The sequence below is a fragment of the Melospiza georgiana genome, chromosome 22, assembly GCF_028018845.1.
Source record: "Melospiza georgiana isolate bMelGeo1 chromosome 22, bMelGeo1.pri, whole genome shotgun sequence".
In the NCBI taxonomy this organism is placed as follows: domain Eukaryota; kingdom Metazoa; phylum Chordata; class Aves; order Passeriformes; family Passerellidae; genus Melospiza; species Melospiza georgiana.
Window position 1 is genome coordinate 5,928,705 of NC_080451.1, and position 21,317 is coordinate 5,950,021.

The 21,317-nt window shown below is 57.5% G+C and overlaps 2 protein-coding genes across 4 annotated transcripts; one reads left to right on the forward strand and one right to left on the reverse strand.

The window, feature by feature from the left end:
- Nucleotides 1-299: 299 nt before the first annotated feature.
- ECE1 (endothelin converting enzyme 1) lies at nucleotides 300-11,896 on the reverse strand. 3 transcript variants are annotated; one of them, XM_058039276.1, is made up of 18 exons: nucleotides 11,873-11,896; nucleotides 8,653-8,739; nucleotides 7,593-7,734; nucleotides 6,382-6,594; nucleotides 4,963-5,087; nucleotides 4,494-4,706; nucleotides 4,213-4,404; nucleotides 3,536-3,678; nucleotides 3,336-3,450; nucleotides 3,015-3,125; nucleotides 2,634-2,732; nucleotides 2,442-2,519; nucleotides 1,964-2,067; nucleotides 1,651-1,761; nucleotides 1,455-1,522; nucleotides 1,188-1,378; nucleotides 996-1,091; nucleotides 300-727 (listed from the first exon to the last, which is right to left on the reverse strand). In XM_058039276.1, exons 2-18 carry the CDS (start codon nucleotides 8,737-8,739, stop codon nucleotides 551-553), a joined length of 2,265 nt encoding a protein of 754 aa, XP_057895259.1. In that variant the 5' UTR covers nucleotides 11,873-11,896; the 3' UTR covers nucleotides 300-550. The 3 variants fall into 3 exon arrangements, with proteins under 3 accessions (XP_057895259.1, XP_057895258.1, XP_057895257.1); XM_058039275.1 differs by lacking the exon at nucleotides 11,873-11,896 and adding an exon at nucleotides 11,747-11,831 and having other exon boundaries at nucleotides 8,653-8,775; XM_058039274.1 differs by lacking the exon at nucleotides 11,873-11,896 and adding an exon at nucleotides 11,747-11,825.
- A 1,262-nt stretch (nucleotides 11,897-13,158) lies between these two features.
- On the forward strand, nucleotides 13,159-21,317 carry ALPL (alkaline phosphatase, biomineralization associated). Its single transcript, XM_058039337.1, has 12 exons — nucleotides 13,159-13,264; nucleotides 14,057-14,143; nucleotides 14,215-14,334; nucleotides 15,200-15,312; nucleotides 15,887-16,061; nucleotides 16,148-16,323; nucleotides 17,737-17,880; nucleotides 18,026-18,095; nucleotides 18,725-18,859; nucleotides 19,493-19,684; nucleotides 20,299-20,418; nucleotides 20,543-21,317. The coding sequence occupies exons 2-12, from the start codon at nucleotides 14,083-14,085 to the stop codon at nucleotides 20,797-20,799; spliced, it is 1,563 nt and encodes a 520-aa protein (XP_057895320.1). The 5' UTR covers nucleotides 13,159-13,264; nucleotides 14,057-14,082; the 3' UTR covers nucleotides 20,800-21,317.

A 21,317-nucleotide genomic window follows, 5' to 3' on the forward strand; every position in this document is an offset into this window, starting at 1 on the left:
TACTAATCTTTTACTAAAAAAAAGGCTTTTAAATGCATTTTCCCTGAAAATTTCCAGTGTATTCAACAACACATGAAAAAAATATATGTATTTCCCCCCCTCCCCCAAAAAAATATATCTTAAAATACTTTCCACCCTCGTGTGCGCATCTTTGGAGAGAAGGTGGTACAGCAGGTGTATTTAGACACGCAGACAAACCTGCCACTGCTGGGGGTTCCCTTTATCACCTCCAAAACAGAGGGGTTTTCCATGTGGTGGGTCAGGCTGGAGCGCTGTGTGTGTAAATACAGGCAGTGCCTCGGCACTTGGCCCGGTCATGGTGGCAAAGAAGAGACCCCCAAACCGAAGTCATGTCACCAACAAGCAGGGGATGAGGAGTTTTCACAGTGGGTTGAACCTCGGACAAAGCCGGGGCACAGACACTGCTCCGGCTGAAGAGTCGGGCTCTCCGTGGCATGGAGAAGTGGTTTGAGCCTCAAAGGACGGGGGAAGCCCAGCTGTTGGCAGAGGACAAAGCAACCAGCCACCGGCTCCCTGGGGCACTCGCCCATCACCAGACTTCACACTTCTTGAGGGGGTTCATGGGGGAGCCCGGGGGGCAGCTGAAGTGCTCGGCGAACTCCCGCGAGTTGGAGACGGTGCCGATGACGCGGAAGCGCGAGGGGCTGTGGGGGTCGGTGATGAGCCCCTCGTGCGAGCTCTCGGGGGTGCGAACTGAGCACCACACCTGCAAATGGAGGGCAAGGGGGCTGAGTACTGACACCATCACCATGGGGCCAGTCCAGTGCTGAATCCAACCTCTCGGCCTGCGTGACAGGGGCCTAGGCAGCTCGAGCTGCAGTTCTCTCTTCCTTTGTAACCAGCACCACCCCAATCTCATTCTCCATCCACTATAAGAAGGACTCTGTTTTGCCATCACACCCTCCCAATCCCATCTGGGCATACTCCACCTCCAAAAATCTGTGTGCTCACCCTCCCAAGGCCACCACATGTACCTGTGCAAAGCCAACGAAGAAGAGCTGGTAGTTGGTGAGGCCGAGAGTTGGGAGTGTTTCTTCATCTCCATTCTTTTTCAGCCAGTTCTGATATGCCTGAAAACCAGGGAGCATAGTGGGCTCAGGAGACAGCACAAATCCCACCACACCATGTCCCTCCGCTTTGAATCTCCCCCAGCCCCGTGGTCCTACCCGGTAGGCAGCCTTGAGGCCCCCGTTGTCGGCGATGTTCTCTCCGAGGGTGTGCTTGCCATTGACCGCCTCACCGTTGACAGTGTAGTTGCCATACTGCTCCACCATGCACGCTGTCTGATGCTTGAAGGCCTCCACGGAGGAATTCTTCCACCAGGGACGCAGGTTGCCATCTTTGTCATATTCCCGGCCTGCAAAAACACAGTGGATTCTTCATCTCATACTGGCCACCCCTCCAGCTGCCCACCCACCTGGCCATGGTCGTACCTTGGTCATCGAAGGCATGTGTCAACTCATGGCCCACCACCACGCCAATCCCACCAAAGTTCAGGGACCTGCAGGAGGGTAATGCAGAGATTAAGAGAGCAGCTTTTGCTCTCCACAGCCATGAAACTTAGTCAGAGATTTGGATATAGGAGGAAAGCTGGGAATCCTGCCCTCTCTGTTTTGCCATGGCTCTTACTTGGGGGACGCACGGGTGTAAAAGGGGGCCTGGAGGATGCCAGCAGGGAAGACAATCTCATTCTTGGTGGGAGAGTAATATGCATTGACCGTCGGAGGTGTCATGCTCCACCTGCAGGAACAAAACATGGCCAACATGGCAACACAAGCCACCACCAGTGTTTGCTCCAACAACATCCACTTTTGTTGCAAAGCCATTGTCCTAAATGTATCTCCTCAAAACCAGCACAGGCTAGTGGACACTAAATCCCAGTGCTCCAGATATGCTGATATTCCCCACTGAGTACAACAGGGAAGTGGAGCAGAGGACTTACTGGTCCCGGTTTGGCGGTTTCCGGAGCTGGTCAGCCGTGACCCTGGCTGAGAAGTTGTAAAACTGCATGACATTCTCAAAATAGAGGTCGGACACGGCCTCGTACTGCAAAAGAACAAGGCGTGAGTGGTGTGTGGTGATCGCCCAGCCCCACTCCTCCCTTCACAGTCATGTCTGAGCCTCCAGAGCCAGCAGAGCTATGGCTTCTCCTGTTTCTCCACATCTGTAGAGTCTCTGGAGGGAAATGAATCACCGTTACGGAAAACAGCTCCTCCTTTTCCCAGGCAGGGATCCCAAGAGCCCCAGCCACCCCAGGACCGGCCCACAGCTCTCTGAGAAATCCCAAGAGAAGGGCCAAGGACATCAGCAAGACTCTTCAGGAGGAAACCTGGGGTTCAAGGCTGCCCTGAGGCCATGGTGATACAGACACATCCTGTACCTCCTACAGAAAACCCAGGGGACATATCTGACCTACTCACGTCATTAAACACTTTATCCAGCTCCTTGGGGTCCATGATGAATTTGGGATAGCCAATCATGTTGTAGATGGCATCTGCCTGGAGGGTGACAAGGCCCAGAGTGCTCTCAGTGCCAAAAATGGAGGACAGGCTCGCCCTGTTATGCCATCCTCCACCTTCATCCTCTCCCCAGCGCAGCCACCAGTGCCTCACCTTCTCTTTGGCTGATTTCCTTGTCTCCTCATCCATCCACTGCAGGGTCTCCAGGCTTTCCTCGAAGGCAGTTTTAATCTCCGCGATCATTTCCTCCGCCTAGACAAAACAAGGCAGCGCAGCGTCAGTCCAAAGAGCTGGCTTCCTGTCCCAGAGAGGTCAAGGACCTTCACACCACAGGGAAGAAAAAGGCTGGGAGGCCAAGACAACACATGGTGAAAAGCCCGGCACGCGGAGATGCACAGTGAATGCAACACAGTGGACAGAGAAACTCCTTTCCCACCCACAGTGGACAGAGAAACATTGTCTGCCCCGACAGTTCCACCACTGTAGAGACCTTCCCAGCACCGGGACTCGCATGCTGCTGCCTTGGGGACGTACCACCTGCTTGCTGTCCTCAGCAAAGGTGGCCTTGACAAACATGGCCCCCAGAGCGAAGCCCAGGTTGTTGTCCGTGTCACTGATGCAAAACTTCCAGCGTGGCAGGCAGCTCTGCATGGGACAGGAGGTGGTCATCAGCGGTGGCACGGAACAAAGCCCTCTACATTCCCACTCCTCGCACCACCTGGCCCATCCAACCCTCTGCCACCCCAAAAGCTGCCCCACATCTCTACTGTTTGGATGCCACATGAGAGGGCCTTGGGATAAAAAGCCATCACCATTTTAATGGTGATTCAGGGGCACTGAGGACTTCACCCTCACCTTCTTCGTCCCATACATCACTTCCATGAATTTTTCCTCGGCGTCCCGGAAGCGCTGGTCAAGGAGAGGGCTGGTTTTCCTCACCAGGTTCCAGATCATGTAGTTGTTGAGGAGACTATGGTGAGAGGGGGTGAGTAGGCAGCAGCACATTCCTGCCCACCCTGGGTACCCAGGTCTCTGCACAGGCTGGGGGTTCTCACCACTTATCCGTGGCCAGGATGAGGTCAGAGACCTGCTCCAGGTACTCCTTGGCATAGACCACAACGGGCTCTGACTCGTTGAGCTCCACAGGGTAGAAGACCGTGGAGAGGAAGGGCATCCAATCCACAGCTGGTGCCAGCTCCTGCAAAAGCCACAGCGCTGCTATGGACCTAAAAACCATCACAGGGGGTGGCAGCTGCTTCTTGAGCTGGAAGTGGCTGCATCAATCCCCATTTGATGAATTCAGCTGATTTTGCAGAGGTCAGTTCCTATAACAGCAGCATCCTTGAAAGGTTGAAGGGGAGTAAACAATTTCCTCCCACAAAGAAGGAAAAGAAAGTGGGGTGGGTGTCAGAGATGTTGACACAAGTTACAGCCCCTCTGGGGACACTGGGAGGTGACCAGGCTGACGTCCAAGGGCAGCAGTCCCAGGAGGACATAAGTGCTGCAGTCAGACAGCTGCTGGCCCCAGGGGTGGTCCAGAGGCTGGGAGGAAGGGTCAGGGTAGGATTTCCCCAAGGAGGACGTGGGCCAAGCTATTGCACAAGAGCTTCCCAGGCTGTGTCAGCTGGTGTCAGGATTCCCAGAGGAGCTGCGTCACCTCCACCCATCCACCCCAGAATGGGGAACCACACAACCACAGCAGAATGGGGAAGCTCACCAGCTCCATCCCTACCTTTAGTTCTCCTGCCGTCATTTTATGGTAGATGACCTCCTCATCCCGGTGCTTCTCCTGCGGGATGGTGATGTTGGCCAAGGCCGTCTCAAAATCCAGGATCTGCTGCATCTGCTGCCGTGTTGACTCCTCATCGGTGCCTCCCAGGAACATCCCCAGCTGCACCATGTAGTTCAGGTACCCGGCGAGCACCTGCATGGTCAGACAGGTGGGATCAGCACAGCAGGTTCACCCACCCACGGCATCCCCCAGCCAACCCACGTCTCCCCTGACACCCTCACCTTCTCGTTCTCAGTCTTGTTCAGGTAGTAATCCCGTGATGGCAGGCCCAGCCCTGACTGATCCACCTGGATGACGTTGCTGTTGGAGTTCTTGGAGTCGGCGCTGACGTAGACGGAAAAGAAGGGCGAGGTGCGATAGTGCGCCGTCACCTCCCGCAGCATCTCGTTGAAATTGTCACCAGCACAGGTACCTGTGATGTTCCAGCCACCCAGCTGGGGACAGACAGCAAACAACTTCTGAGTAAGAAACAACCACCTGAAATTGCTTCAATATCCATCCTGGGGGAAAACATCTTGCAAGGGGGCTAAAAAGCCCCACTATAGGATTATAAATCTCTGCCTGTCTGACCTGGATATGCTCTTCTGCAGGAAGCACCAAGAATGGAGTATGGAGGGTGCTGGGACTGCCCATGACTGAGCTTTTCCCCCCATTTTGCAGAGGGAAGATGGCTTTTCCACAAGGACAAACCTTTTGGATGAGTTCCATGAGCGGGGTGGCACGCAACTCCTCGATCTTGCTCTCATTCATGCAGGCCTGGTAATAGCGCTGTGCCTTGCGCTCTGCCTCGCTGGACACATTGGCCGTGGTGTTTTCTGTGGGAGGTACCCAGGGAGAATCACATGGGGCTCCAGGGATGGGCATCTGCTGGACCCAGAAGGATTCAGCTCCATTCTGGGCAAGGCCAGGCTCCAGAAAGGCACCAAGGATTGTCCCAGTAGTCCCCACCATGCCCCCAAGGCATCCCATTGGCCCCATCCCTTCCTGGCCTCCTGCTCCCCCTCTCCTTTCCCACCCACAGTGACTGCTCCAACTCTTTGGGGACAAAAGATAAAGAAAGAAAAAACAAAGAGCATTTTTATTTTTCCAGCAGCTCTGATATTCCCAGCATCATCCAGCCCCGGGTGCTGCCCTTGCCTCTGTGCTGGTGCCCCCCAGACCTATATTATTTATTCCTGCAAAAAGGAACAATAAACCCATTTTTCTCCTCTGCCTCCAAAACCTTCCTTTCATCTCCCCAGCTAAAATTCTACTTTCCCAGAGGGATTTTGGGGTTTTTTTAATTTATTTTCCTGATGACACAGCTTGCACCTTTGGCTTCCCAGCTGTGTGGTTTTATTAACTAAAGGTCCCTCAGCTCCAAGGAATTCAAGGAAATGCCGACCGCGACCACTTGGCTGGAGGCCCAGTCTCTTCTCCCGGTAAAACCAGCGCCAGATTTCTGCGGGAAAAGCCAGGGACGAAGCTGTTCCCGCGCCACCCCCTTTCTCTCAAAAGACAACACTCTTCCCAAACCTTCTCTTTCCAGATAATCAGCCCTGGCGCAGTGGAAAGTGCTGATAAGGAGCCAGTTGTTTGCTCAAAGCTTGAACAAACCGTCCCCGCCGGTTGCTGGGATAAGCCGCTCTGCTTCGGCGTTCGCACGCAGAGCCTGAGCCAGGACCCTCCTTTTGCTGGGGGAGTTCTGGCCCCCCAAAACGGCCAAACTAGCAGCCAGTCCCCTAAATGGCTACTCACAAAGGCTGGAAGTCATAGCACAGGAAAAACACATATCCTTGGGGTGATACTGGGGCACTACAGCCTCTGGACGCAGTCTGGAATGCACATCCTGAATTTCAGAGCTCCTGGGAATGCCACCATGGGGTTTACAGCACAGAGGCCTTTTCCCTACTCAGCACCACAGACTACAACACCACATCTCAGGACCATCTAGGAGAGCAAACACAGCCAGGATCCCTTTCTTAATGTCCTCACAGCACACATGTCACAGACTGGTTTGATGCTGGAGTTCAGTTCCAAACTTGAATTTGCATGCAGATGTTTTTGGCATCCCCGGGACCCACTGAGGCCCCTGAGCATTGCGGGGTCCCACTGCTCCCACACACTCACCCAGCAGGTGCTTCATGATGGCCTGGTTGTGCTCCCAGAGGTTGTTGAAGGTGCCCCAGCGTGAGTGACCATCGGGGAGGGGGTTGGCCTTGATCCAGCCCCCGCAGGCGTAGCTGAAGAAATCCTCACAGGGATTCACCGTGCGGTCCAGCGAGCTGAGGATGGAGCTGGTGATGGAGATGCAGGCTTCTGACAGGCACATGGCAGGTGGCCCTGGGGGACAGGGACAGGGTCAGCTCCTCTGCTGAGCAAAATGAGCAGCACCACAGAGCATCCTGCCCTGAGCTGAAGGATGCAGGCAAATATCCCACCTGGTTCCTGAGCATCCCACCTTGGACCTTTACCACCATGCTCTATGGCAAGCAATATGGACTAGCATGCTGATCTATGTCTGAGCATCCTGCCCTATCATCCTATCCCAGGGCAAGCATCTCATCTTATGCCCAAAGATCCTGCCCAGTGCCCAGTCATCCACCCTGGGGTGAAGGATGCAGAGAAATATCATTATAGGACATGAAAGAACACAAGTGCACACTGCTGTCCTCAAGATGAAGAAAAAAGGGAAGTTTATTTTCTGACACCAACATTTATAGTTTTCCAAGAGTGATAGTGGATTGGAAGGTGACAGTGCCATCTCTCCAATGACACTGGACAGACTGTTAGTCTGTCAACTTTCTCTTCTTTTATAAAGGAATGCAAAACAGTGCGTTATTTACAGAAAGTGTGTGAGAAAGTTCGCTACAAGATGTCAACATCAGAAGGCTTAGAAAATCTTAAAAAATCAAAGCAACAGAGAAACAGTCCATCCTGTGCTCAGCCATCAAGTTCCAGGATAAAAGATCAGAGAAACACCTTATCCTGCATCTCAGCATCTCGCCCTGGGGTGAAGTGGTGCCATGCTGTCTTGAGCCCAAAGATCCCACTCCACACCTGAACATCCTGTCTGATACCCAAGAATCCTGTCCTGAGCTGAGGAGTGCAGCTAAGCATCCCACCTTTGCACCAAATAACATATTCTGGGAACTCCCCAGCAACCCACTCTGGTCAAGAAAGCAGGATCCCTGCACAGCTGTTTGCTCAAAGCTTGAACAAACCATCCCTGCTGTTGCTCGGACAAGCTGCTCTGCCTCGGTGTTCACAGGCAGAGACCGAACCCAAGATCCTCCCTTTCCTGGGCGTTCTGGCCCCCCAAAAATGAGCAAAGGACTTACTGGCTCTGTACTGGAAGATGAGTCCCAGCAGACAGGCCACGAGCAGCACGGCCAGCACCCCCAGCAGCACCAGCAGCTGCTTCTCGGCACGCGTGCGCTCGGCCCAGCAGCCCCGGCTGCCGCGCGAGCCGCGGAAGTTCACCTGCGGGAACAGCAGCGTCGTCTCCCCGCTGGCAGAAAAACTCGCTGACGCAGCCCCCATTTCGCTCCCCACAGCCCACAGCAGAAATTTAGCCCCGGCGAGGGATCCGTCATGGATTGGGCTGGGAAAGGCAGCAGCTGCCTTCCAGAAACAGGGCAGGAAGGGCGGCACAATGGCAGGAAAGGGAGCGGGACGAGCGCTTTGGAGGGCTCACCTGCTGTCCCGTGCCACCCTGAACCCCTCCTCGAGCACAGCGTAACCCCAAGGCTGTCCCCGTCCCCGCTGCCAGCACTGGGACAGGGTGGGGGCTGCATCACAAAATGCCTCAACAGGATACTCCCACTCAGCCAAAAACATCCCCAGGAAACACCTCGATGTGACGGCAAGCGGAGACGGCCCCGCCGGGAAAACTAAAAACACATTTGGGGCAGAAACACAATTCTAGAGACTGATGGAGCTGGGATTGGGGCCAGGACAGAGAGGGTCTCTCCAGACCCGAACCTTTCCTGGTGAGGCTGGACACTGGCACTGGTGGAGTTTTTTCTTGCCACCCTCAGCCCTCTTTAAGCTGCTTTCCCACTGCTCAGGGAGGAATTAACCTAATCCCCTTTTGTGTGGGGACAAAACTCCCAGTGCTTGGATAATTGCTCACCCCAGCCATACTGGGAAGGGGTTTGGCAGCAGAAAAGCTGGGAGGTGGAGTGTTGAAACAGTGCAGGCAGGATATGGCCCTGCTGGCTCCCTGTGCCAAAAGGGGAGCGAAGGGCAGCAGTGGCAGGAGCCAACATGGCTCTGCCCACACTGGACTTTACTCCCCAGATATTGGTCAAAGGTAGAAAACCCTTCTGCACCCCCTTTGCTGCTTGCCAGGACACAAAATCCCCTTTTTCCTCCCTGAAAAGACACATGAAGCCATACCTGAAAGCCATTGGGGTATCCATCACTGTCACCAAGAGACTCCAGGGGGTCCTCATCATCCAGCGTTGCCCGCTTGTAGGTCGACATCTGCACAGGAGATCAGCAACAGAGGTGCTCAGTGGCCTTGGAATGAGGAAAAGATGAAGGAGAAGGAAGGTTTACACACCTTCCAAAGCCACCTCCTCCTTCAGGGAGCAAAATCCCGAATGGCTCAGAGGTAGTAAAGCACTACACAAACGCCGGAGGATGGTTATGGAAAGCAAAGAGGGCCGGAGCCAAGAGCTGAGCAAAGCCCGAACCCGCCTCACTTTCCCCCGGGGCCGCGTTGTGCAACCTCCCCTTCAGCCTGGAATAAATCCGGATCCACCTCCGCCCTGCAGCGGGGAGCGCGACCCCCCTGTGCCAGGGCACCCCGGAGTGCCAGGCACCTGGGCAAGGCTGGCAGCAGGGAAAATGGCTTTTCTCCCCGACACTCCCGGCTCTAGGAACCCCGCGCACCGTAAAACGCCCGGACACGTCCCTGCGAGCACCCAAAAGCGACAGCACCAGGAATTTCAGCTGCGGACTGGCTCCCTCCCGGCGCCGTGTCCCCCGGGCATTATCTTGTGCCTGTGCCCGGCTCTTATCTCATCCCCGGCAGAAAAACAAGGAAAACCTCACGGGTTGGCAGCCGGCCCTTATCGTGCCGCCGCCGCTGTTTCCTTCCCCCTGGCACTGCCCTGCCATCCAGCCAGATTGTCTCCCGATGGAGCAAACAACGCTCCACTCCCCACCGAGGCGCTGGGCACCCCAAAATCCACCCTGACCCTGCCACCGATAGCCCGAGTGGCACCACTCACAACCCTTCACCCGCAATCAGCGCAGGGAGGGGATTTAAACCCCTCTGGATGTCCCCGTCCCGCTGCCATCAATCCCAAAGGGATGAGCTGATCCAAACCCCGCACAGCCGCGCCTCAGTTTCTCCAGGCAGAATGAAAGCACCGGTTCTCAGCCTTGTTTCCAACAGCAGCATTCCCAAACCTCCCTTTGCACACTTAATAACAAGTCTAATCCTCTCCCCGAATCCCAAATCCCAGCCTCAGTTTAATTAACCACAAAACTCACCTGGGGAAGAAAAAGGGTTAAAACAAAGAGGTGGTTTCCCTCCTCGGTTGTACGGAAATCTCTGTTTGCAGTCCCAAAATCTCCCCTGGGCGCCCGCCTGGAGCCTGAGAACCGTGAGGCAAAAGAGCCTCAACTGCAAGATTTTATCGTGGGGAAAATCTCTGTTTAGATCCTATTTTTTCCCACCCCTTTCACTTTTTTCCACCTATTTTAGTTCTTCGCACATGGCTGGAATTGGCAGCTCCGGGCACAAATCCCCGCTCACGCAGAGGAGGGGGGGGATCCATGAAGCCCCCACGGCTCTGCAACACCAAATTCCTGGAATCCCAGCTTTCACTCCATTTCCTGAGGAAATGCAATCTTTTTTTCCCCTCAGCGATCCCCCACCCCGCCTACCCCAGCCTGAAAACAAGGAAAAAGACCAAAACAAGAATCCCTTTCTGTTCTTCTTTCACAAGAGATGTGCTGGCTCAACCCTGTACCAGCAATCAGAGAATCAAAACTGAGCCCGAGTTCCCCAAAACACCCCCGAGAGGCACTAGGGTCGACCCCCAGCATCTTTAATTTGAGGGGAAATCGGGCCCGGGAGGTATTTTTAACACCCATATCCTTCATATTGTGGCCATAGCAGCACCTCGGGGTGCTCCTCATCCTCTCCAGCAGGTGAAGCAGGAGCACCCCTTTTTGTCGGGTAGGTTTTGTCATACACCTCCCCCCTCCAAGCCTTTATTTGCTTCAATCCGAATAAAAACCCATTCTCCCCGCTCCAACAGGGTGGGGGACACCCACGCTTTACCCCCCGCGCGAGGGATTTTCACTCTCTTTACAACTTATAAAAATCTTATAAAAATCAGCATTAAATAATGGTTTTACCCCAAATCTCTCCTTCGCTCTATAAACAATAAGCCTCACGTGCTCGGAGCCCGCACACCCCCAGGAAGGCCCGGGGGGCCCCCAGCGCCCGGTTCTGCCCCGCCGGGGGAGCCGAGCCCCGCTCCGGTACCGGGCACCCCGAGCCTCCGCCGGCCGCTTTCAATTCCCGTCCGGGCGCCATTTCGGAGCAAGCGCGGCCACGATCGCCATGGCGATTCCTCGCCTCCTTCCAGCCCCTCCAGCTCCCCAACTCCCCTCTGAGCCCTCTGAGCCCCCCAAGCCACCCCCGCGCCCCCAAAGCCCCGCCTGGCAAAGCGGTGCCCACCCCCGGCACCCATGGGTGCCCCCGCACCTCTGCAGCCCGCAGCCAGCGCCCAGCGAGGCTCAGCTTTGCCACTTAGGATGTCCGGGGGTAATTAGCAACTCCTGGGGTGTCGGTGTTAATCAGGGAAAGTGTTTTGGGGGAGCCCCCTGTTTTGTAGGGAGCCCTGAGTGCAGATAAAATAAATTTTTTTGAGAAAAGCTTAAAAAGCAGCAAAAAAGGGGTTAAACTCAAAAAATAAAAAAAATAGGGAGGAGTACAACCCAGTTTGGGGGTGTTCGCAAACAGCCCCACAAAAGTGGGTTCAGTTGGGTGGGGGGCGCCCCCCTCTCTTTGCAGAGGGAAACACGGAGCAAACCCCCGCGAGTTTGGGTCAAGAGTGGATTTGGGGGCGGCGGGGGAGTTGAGGGGGCACCCGGGGGGGGCACCCACTTTGGGGTCTCCACTGGTGACCCCCCTGGCCACAAAGAAAAAGCGGCGGGGGGGCCCGAGCGGGGCACCCAGGGGTGCTCGGGGGTGCACCGGGGGTCCCTGGGGGTGTCTTGGGGGGGGGTCCCTTGGGATGCAATGGGGGATCCCTTAAGGGTCCAATGAAGGTCTCACGGAGTCCCTCGGGGATCCAAAGGGGGTCCCGCGGGGATGCCGGGGGGTCCCCCGCGATGCAACGGGGGGGGATCCTATGGGGTTACAAAGAGCATCTCACGGGAGATGCATCACCCGGCGCCCCGCTTCGGCCGAACGGCCCCCACTCAGCCACCCCCAGATCTGGGGGTGTCGCTGGGCCCCCCCACTCACCATGGCCGTCACCCCACTCCCGCCGGCCCCGGCCCCGATGGGGCGAGCGCCCGTTGAGCCCCGGCACCGCTCGTGACGCCGCCGCGGCCTAGCGAGGGTGGCGAGGGTGACGAGCAAAGGATGTACCTGGGATGGGAAACCAATGGGGCCGCGGAGGGACGGGCTTCCCGCACGCCTCCTTTAACTCTTTCGGGGGGCCCCGAGCCCCGTTTGGGGGGCCCCGCGTGCCCCGGCGCTGCCGGCAGCATCCCCCAGAGGCAGCCCCGGCTCCATGGCCGGAGGGGATGTGGCGTCCTGGGGCGGGCGTGCAAGGCGCGATCCCGGCGGCGGCCGCTTGTGCAAGGGCGAAAGAAAGCACGTGGGGCCGCGGGGAGAGCGCTCGGGGCCGCGGGGACAGCGCTCGGGGCTCCGGCCGCGGGAGCGCGCCCCTGCGAACGCGCGTGGCCGAGCGAGCGGGGCCACCGACGGGCACGCGCGCGGTCGTGCAAGAGCGCGCGTGTGCTGCTTGCACGCCCGCAGCTGCAGCCACTGGTGCACGCCCGCGGCTGGAAAGCACGGGTGGGTGCAGCTTTCCCCACGCCGAAAAGCAGCGGCGGCTGCCCGGCCGTGGGGACAGGGATGGGGGACACGCGGTGCCACCTCCGCCCCCTGCGCTGAGCACTGACGCGCTCATCGCACCCACGGGGCTGCAAATCGCTTCTGCTGGGCTGCCAAAAGGCCGGGGAGTGCTGAGGGGTGAAGAGAGGGTGGGAAGGGGTAAGGGGAGAGGGCCCGCAAGGCGCCGTGCCCGTCCCCTGGCATCGCGGCCGTATTGGGGCTCCCCCGGTTGCACCCCGAGGCTCACGGGGAGCGGATTTTTGGGCTGAGACCGCCACCTTCTGGGAGGTCACGGACGGCTCCGCGGGTCACGGAGCCCCCCGCGCCCACGGCACGGGGAAACTGAGGCAAGGCTGGGGTCACCCCGTCCCCCCGCGCTCGTCACGACGCCGTGTTTATTGTGGGACAGCAATGCCGCGGGATCCCACCAGGGATCTCTCGTGGGCTGCTGCAGGAGCCCGTGCGGGGAAACTGAGGCAGGGAGACCCCACTCATCTCCATCACCCCCACCCCAACGCCTCGCTGGTGCAGCTAGCATAGTTTGGGTGAAAATAATGCAAAATCGGGCAAAACACACATCTACCCCGCCGAGAGGCACCCCAAACTCCCGCGTGTGAAGAGGGGGAGGGTTGCTCAGCACTTGTAGCCAGGCTCGGTGCTCCCCAGTCCTCCCAGTCCTCCCAGTATAACCCGGCAGAGGGCACCAGTAAGCCCAGTTGTGGCCTTTTCTCCTCCCGCCCCCCCTCGCTGGCAGCAGGGGGAGGGTGGAGGAAGGGGAGGAGGAGGAGGAGGCGAAGGCCGGGTGCGGGGGGATTTAAGGGCTCGCGGTCCCCCCGGCCCGGCCTCCTCCCGCCGCCCAGAGGGACGTGGGTGTAGGGACCCAAGTTAGTGCGGTTACGAGTGTGACAGCCCCCACCCCCGGTAAGGACCCCCGGGGGCACCGCTGCCATCCCGGGGCACGCAGGGAGGCTCTCCGGGGAGGGGGCGTGCGGCGGAGGGGAGGGGATGTGCGGGTGATGGGGACAGGAGAGTGCCAGGGGACACGGGAGTGTGGTGGGGACACGGAGATGCTATAGGGACCCGGGTGTGCAACAGGGACATAGACATGCAATGGGGACATGAGCGTGTGGCGGGCACACCGGCACGGGATGGGGACACGGGCGTGCAGCGAGGACATGGATGTGTCATGGGATGTGGTCATGTGGGGACGTGGGTGCACAGCAGGGACAGAAATGCAACAGGGACGCAGGTGTGTGATAGGGATGGGGACAGGGGTGGGTGGTGGGGACATTGGGGACATGGCACACACACAGGGGACGTGGTGGGGACACGGGTGTGTGATGGGACTGGAGATGTGATGTGGAGACATGAATGTGGGATGGGAACACAGGGGTGACAGGGACACATGATGGGGACACACGAGAGGTGCACAAGCACATGATGGGGACATGGGCATGGAAGGGGAGCACACATGTGATGGGGACATGGCCATGTGATGGGGACATCGCTGTGCCACAGGGGCCATCCGTTGGTGACAGTGAGGTGACGCCTCATGGGACTGATGGCCAGGGAGGCAGGGTGGGGGGGGAGCTGGCATGTCCCCACGGGGGTCACATCGGAGGGGACATTTCTTTCCGTCCTCGCTTGGCTGACCCCAGGGCAAAGTTCTCAGTGGGGAAACTGAGGCACGAGCAGGTGCCACCCTCTTTGCAGCTCTCTCCTGGCAGCACCCACTCAGGATGAAGGCTCTGCTCGTCCTCCTCCTCCTCGCCCAGCTCTGCTCGGCATCGCTGGTCCCGGGTAGGTGATGTTTGGAGGGGCAGCCCCCCAAAAGCTGTGCTGTGGGGTGCTATGAGCCCGTTCCCCCACAGAGAGGGAGAAGGACCCCGAGTACTGGCGGCGGCAGGCGCAGGAGACCCTGAGGAACGCGCTGCGGCTCCAGCGCCTCAACCAGAACGTGGCCAAGAACCTCATCCTGTTCCTGGGGGACGGTGAGATGGGAGGGAGCACCCACCCCGGAGCGGTGCTTGAAGTGGGGCGATAAAGTGGGTGCTGGGATAAACTGGGGCTTTGACACATTGGGTGTTGTGGAAAAATCGGTGCTGTGGTGAGTTGTGTTCTGGGATAAACTGGGGTTCCAGTAAGTTGGGTGCTGGTGTGAACAGGGTTTGCAAAAAGATCTGTTCTGGGGTAAACTGGGTGCTGCAACGAACTGGATTTACAAAAAAAAAATGGGTGCTATGGTAAATTGAGTTTACAGTAAACTCAATTTATTTTGTGGGTGCTGGAGAAACTGGATTTGCAAAAAATATTGGTTGCTGCAATCAGTTTGGGTTCGTGTTAAGGTGGGTGCTGGGGTAAACTGGGTGCTGGTATGAACTGGATTTAGAGTAAGTTGAGTGCTGCAATAAGTTGGGTTTGCAATGAATATTGGGTGCCAGGGTGAACTGGGTTGCAAAAAATTGGGTTCGGCAATGAACTGGGATTGCAGTAACCTGGTGTAGGGATAAACTGAACTAGCAAAGAATTGGGTGCTCAGGTAAATTGGTTTTGCCATCATTTGAATGCTGGCATAAACTGGGATTGCAATGAAGTGGGTGCTGGGATAAACCATGTGCTGGAGAGTGAATTGGATTTGCAAAAAGTCGGGTGTTGCAATAAACTGGGAGCTGGGATAAACTCGCTTTGCAATGAGAAGTGGCTACTGGGATAAACTGGGAGCTGGGATAAACTGCCTGCACAATAAACTGGGCTTGCAAAAATCGATGAGCTGAGCGATGGGATAAACTGGACATCGGGCTAAGGGGAGATGAGCGGGGTCTGTGCGGGGTTGGCGCGGCTGACACTGTCCCGCAGGAATGGGCGTCTCCACGGTCACGGCCGCCCGCATCCTCAAAGGGCAGCTGCACGGGCAGGGCGAGGAGAGCCTGCTGGAGATGGACAAGTTCCCCTTCGTGGCCCTGGCCAAGGTGAGCCCCCACGGGGACGCGGCACCCACCGCAAGGCCACGGGCGGGAGGCATCGACCGAGCTGAAATTAGGTCAGGGGCGGGCGAAGGCAGCTGGCTCCGGTGCCCGCTGGCCGTGCCAGGGGCCGGCCGTGGGAACGGGGAGGGGACAGGAGGAGCCCGCCGGCTGCGGGACGCCACCACGGGACCCCCCTGCTTCTTGCCGGGCTCGTTTTGCTGAACAAAACATTTTAAAATAATAATTAAATTGGAAGCCAGCAGCCACCTCAGCTCACCCCGCGGGGATGCCCATGGCAGTGGCTTCCGTCTCCCTGCCAAAAGATGGACTGAAAAAAGGCTAAAAGCAGCAAAATGCAGTGAGGGAGGGATGTGCCCTCACGGTGGAGGGAGCAGGGGGTGAAATGGGGGGCAAAGGGCAAAAGAGAGGGGACACAGGTGGGATGGGGGTCTGGCGCAGCCAAACAGCTCAGGGAGGGAAGCCCCAGGATGGGAATGGTGCTGTCAGTGGCACTGGGGGTGTTGAACGCAATGGTGGTGGTGATAACGATGGGGTTCACCCATCTCCCACCTTCCAGACCTACAACACCAACGCCCAGGTGCCCGACAGCGCGGGCACGGCCACCGCCTACCTCTGCGGGGTCAAAGCCAACGAGGGGACACTGGGGGTCAGCGCCGGCGTCACCCGGGACCGCTGCAACACCACCAAGGGCCAGGAGGTGACCTCCATCCTCCGCTGGGCCAAGGAGGCAGGTGAGGGATGGAGAGACTCCCGGGCAGCAGCTCCAGCGGGCGGTTTGGGGCTGTTCTCACCGTTGTCCCCTGAACTGGTGGCGCAGGCAAGGCCGTGGGCATCGTCACCACCACGCGCGTGACCCACGCCACGCCCAGCGCCGCCTACGCCCACTCTGCCAACCGCGACTGGTACTCGGATGGGGAGATGCCCCCCGACGCCCTGGAGGGGGGCTGCAAGGACATCGCCCGGCAGCTGGTGGAGAACATCCCTGACATCGAGGTAGGGATCAGGACACCAGGGATGTGCCCTACAGGCAGGGGGATGGGACCAGGACAGCCTGGGGTGCGGGTTGGAGCCACCCAAGGGCGGGGACAGGGCTGTGGGTAGATGTGGGACCAGGACCACCAGTGGTTGAAGAGCCAGGATTCCCAGGAGATGCTGGGTTGGAGCCACCACTGGTTGAAGAGCCAGGATTCCCAGGAGATGCTGGGTTGGAGCCACCACTGGTTGAAGAGCCAGGACTCCCAGGAGATGTTGGGCTGGAACCATCAGTGGTTGAAGAGCCAGGACTCCCAGGAGATACTGGGCTGGAACCACCAAGGGGTGCAGGGCCAGGACTGTGAGTGGGTACAAGACAAGCACCACCCCTGCAAATGTGAGGCTGAGAGCAGCCACGGGTGCAGAACCAGGGTTGTGGGTGGATATGGGGCCAGGACCACAAATGGGTGCAGAGTTGGGACCCCAATGCAATGATGGGCTGGGACCACCCATGGGTGCAGAACCAGGACCACCCATGGGTACAGAGTTGGGGCCCTCACCAAATATGGGACCAGGACCACCATGGGTGAGGTACCAGCACTTTCAGGTGGACATGGGACCAGGAAATTCAAACACAGATCTTGCACCACAAGCACCTGTAGGATCAAGCCCCACAAATCCATCTTAGCCTCCTCCCTTCCCGTACTTCCCAGACCCAAAATTCTTCCTTTTTCCCCAAGTTCTGCTCCTTACTGTGGATTTATGCAGAAATTCAGCACTGTAAATAAATCTTCTTCTGTCCTTCAAAATAGCCCCAAAGCAAAACATCCCAGCCTGTTATTTAGCTCTTTAATAGCCTCTTTTGCTGTGTTTTTTTCCCTTTAATATAATTTTAACTCTGTCCCAGGCTGGAAATAATTATATAGTGGGGAAAAGAATTTTTTTCCCTTCTTTTTTGTTAATAATTTTGGCGTTGGTGTTTTGCAGCTTTATAATTCACCTTCTACGCAGAGAAAGGGGGAAAAAATACAAAAAAACCATAAAATCTCTGCTTGGTTATAAATAACAGAGGCCAAATAAATCAGGCTCCAAAGCAAACAGGGAGAGCCGCGGGATGGGGCTCCATCCCAGCGGGTTCATGTGGGGATCCCGATGTGGAGCATCCTTCCCACAGATTGGGGAAAAAAATATTCAAAAAGCCAAATCCCTGCTGGAAATGGTTATTTTTGTCCTGGGTTTTAATTAATAGGGAGATATTCAGAGTTATTTTGAGCGAGGTGAAATTCCTCGGGTGTTTTTGCCCACAACTCCAGGGCTTTCCTGGACATCCCGCTCCGCCCCTTTGGGGTCTTCCTCTATTAAACTCCAGCTGGAGGGGGAGATTAAAAACAATTTTAAAGTATTTAAAACTACATTTCCACCCCTCTTTTGCAGGTGATCCTGGGTGGAGGGCGGAAATACATGTACCCCAGAAATGCCAGTGACGTGGAGTATCCCCACGAGGAGAAGCAGCGGGGCACCCGCCTGGACGGCCGGAACCTGGTGCAGGCGTGGCGGGAGGCCAAGCCCCGCGGCAAGGTGACAGGGATTCTGGGGTTGGGGTGCACACACATCACCCCCCCGTAACCCTGCAGAGCCATTCCTAGGGCTGGAATATCCTGGGGAGCACACCAGGGATGGCAGAAGCAATGGAGAGGTGGCAACGCCTGTCCCCTGTCCCCAGGTTGCTGAGTACGTGTGGCACCGGCGAGGGCTGCTGGCGCTCAACCTCACCCGTGTTGACTTCCTGCTGGGTGAGTCCCTGCACCCACGGGTGCCCTGGCATCAGCTGGGTGCTTTATGGGTACCCCTGTCCTGCCCTGGGCTGCTGGGGCAGCTGCAGTGCCCAGTTATCCTCCAAGGGATGGTGGTGCCCTGTCCTGGATGTGCTGGTAGCTCCCAAACATGGTTCTATTCCCTTGGGGATGCTGGTACCCCCCAAAACGATCCTGTTACCTCCCTGGGGATGCTGGTACCCCAAAGGGATGCTGTTACACCCCCAAGGGTGGTGCTCCTGCTGCCACCTCCCAAAGAGGCTGCAATTTCCCTGGAAATGCTGGTGCCCCATCCTGGTGTGCCCTCAAAGGATGTGCTGCCCACCAAGGACAATGTAACACCCCCAAGGATGCTGCTGCTCCCACCCTGGGGCACATCTCCCTCCTAGGGATGCAGTTCTTTTGTCAGCAGTGAAATTCCCATCCCAACTGGAATGTGGAATCCAGCAGGGCAGGAGGAAGGAAGGGCTGGGATTGTCCGGCTTCTATCTAATCTTCCTGGATCCAGCGGTGTGTGAAACACTCGAGTCAGCACAAGGAGCAGGATTTGGCCCCCCCCTTTTTCTTTTGGTGGAAAAGGATGTCTCCAGCAGTGTCCCTGTCCCCAGGCCTCTTCGAGCCAGGGGACATGATGTACGAGCTGGACAGGAACAATGATACAGACCCGTCCCTCAGCGAGATGGTGTCCGTGGCCATCAGGATGCTCCAGAAAAACCCCCGAGGGTTCTTCCTCCTGGTTGAAGGTGGGGGAGTTCGTGGGGGTGCAGAAATGGGGCACAATGGGGGTGCAAAAAGGGAGGGATTCTATAAAAGAAGAGTGCAAGAGGAGAAGAAAATGGGTGATAGGGGTACAAAAAGGAGAGGAAAAAGGGGGTGATGGGGTGCAAAAGAGGGTGCAAAAAGGGGGGGAATTGGATGAAGGGGAGGTACAAAAAGTGAGGATGGGAAGATGGACAAGGATGATAAAGGGCGTGATGAAAGAACAAAAACGGGGATTTAAGGTGATGGTGCATAAAGGGAGGATAATGGTGAGATGAGAGTGCAGAAAAAGGGGATGACAGGGAGGAAGGATAAAGGGGTGGTGGGGGATACACAAGTGACAGATAAAGGGGATATGGGGGGCTGCAAAAAGAGGGGTAACAGGGGCAATGAAGGTGCAAAACAGGGAGGGATAAAAGGGGTGAAGGTGGAGTGCTAAAACAGATAGAGGGTAGGGGGATGAGAAGGAGGCATCAAGGGGCTGGGGTGCAAGAGGGAGGATGTGGGATGCAAAAAGGGGGGGATCAATGGGGTGAGGGGAGGACACAGGAAGGGAATAAAGGGGCTTGCAAGGCTGGGAAGAGGAGGGCAAGGCCGAGCGGTGCCCGGTTCCGCAGGCGGCCGCATCGACCACGGGCACCACGAGGGGAAGGCGAAGCAGGCGCTGCACGAGGCCGTGGAGCTGGACAGGGCCATCGGGCTGGCCACGCGCCTCACGTCCACCCAGGACACGCTCAGTGTCGTCACCGCCGACCACTCGCACGTGTTCACCTTTGGAGGCTACACCCCCCGAGGGAACCCCATCTTTGGTGAGCCCTGCCCGGCCGGGGTGCTGGGGACAGCTGGGGGACAGCTCAGGGACACCCTGGGACAGACTGGGGCCACCCCAGGGACACCATGGGTACAGCTGGGGGACAGCCCAGAGACAGCTTGAGGACATCGTGGGGACACCCCAGGAACAGCTGAGGGACAGCCTGGAGACACCATGGGAACAGCCTGGGGACAGCCGGGGGACACTGTGGGGACAGCCTAGGGACAGCTTGGGGACACCCTGGGGATAGCTGGGGGACAGGCCAGGGACAGCTGGGGGACACCCTGGGGACTGCTCAAGGACACCCCAGGGACAGCCCAGGTACACTCTGAGGGACACCCTGGGGACACCATGGGGACAGCCCAGAGACTGCTGGGGGGGACACCCTGGGGACAGCTTGGGAAGACCCTGGGGGCAGCCTGGAGATACCCTAGGGACAGGCTGGGGACACCTTGGGGACAGCTTGGGGACACCGTGGGGACTGCTGAGGGACACTGTTAGGACAGCTGGGGGACACCCCGGGCACAGCTCGGGACATCGTGGGGACACCCTGGGCACAGCTCAGGGACATCATGGAGGGATCCCGTCCTGCTGACCGTGCCCCACCGCCAGGTCTGGCCCCGATGCAGAGCGACGTGGATCGCAAACCCTTCACCTCCATCCTCTACGGCAACGGCCCCGGCTATAAAATCGTGGCGGGCGAGCGAGAAAACGTCTCTGCCGTGGATTTCGGTGCGTGCGTTTCGGACCAAAACCCCTTGAAAATCAGCCCAGCTCGGCCAAAACGAGCTGGGTTCTCAAAACAATTCTCACTTCTGCTGGGTTCTTAAACGATGATTCTCGCTTCTGCCCCCAGCCCACGCCGACTACCAGGCGCAGTCGGCCGTGCCGCTGCGGCAGGAGACCCACGGCGGCGAGGACGTGGCCGTGTTCGCCCGCGGGCCCATGGCCCACCTGCTGCACGGCGTGCACGAGCAGAACTACATCCCCCACGCCATGGCCTACGCCGCCTGCATCGGCTCCAACCGAGGCCACTGCAACGCCGCCGCCCGCGCCGCCACCCCGCTCCTCCTGCCCTTCCTCGGCCTCCTCCTCCTCCTCCTCCTCTGCTAAAGTGCCTCTCGCAAATCACCGAGGGGGGATTTATTTTTAATTCATCCCCCCTTTTTATTTTTTTTCTGTGGACAGCAGCGCCCGGGAAAGAGGAGAGAGAGAGAGAGAACAGAGAGACTCAGCGGAGCAAAAGCAGCCGCCGGTGGTTTGGTGCTGGGAGCTGCCTCTGTAAATACATGGTTCCTTCCCTATAATTAGCAGCGTTCCCTGGCCTATCCCAAAGCCACTGCGGGATTTGGGATGGCAGCTGGAGCCTCGGCGGATAAAACCCCCTCTTTGAGCGAAACGCCGTGGGGCTGGGTCCCAAAATGCCTCTGTGGTCCCTTGGCTGAGGACTGACCCTGGTGCCCAACTCGTCACATGCGTGGAGGAGCCAGGGACCACACGAAGATGGGAAAAAAAATTAACTCATCGGGTTAATTTGTCCCTAAACTTGGGTTTTGTTGTCTGCTCAGTGATTTATTTTGTTTTAAAATTCTTCGGGTTAAAGCAATTTGCTGCCCCGGGAGGGATTTGGG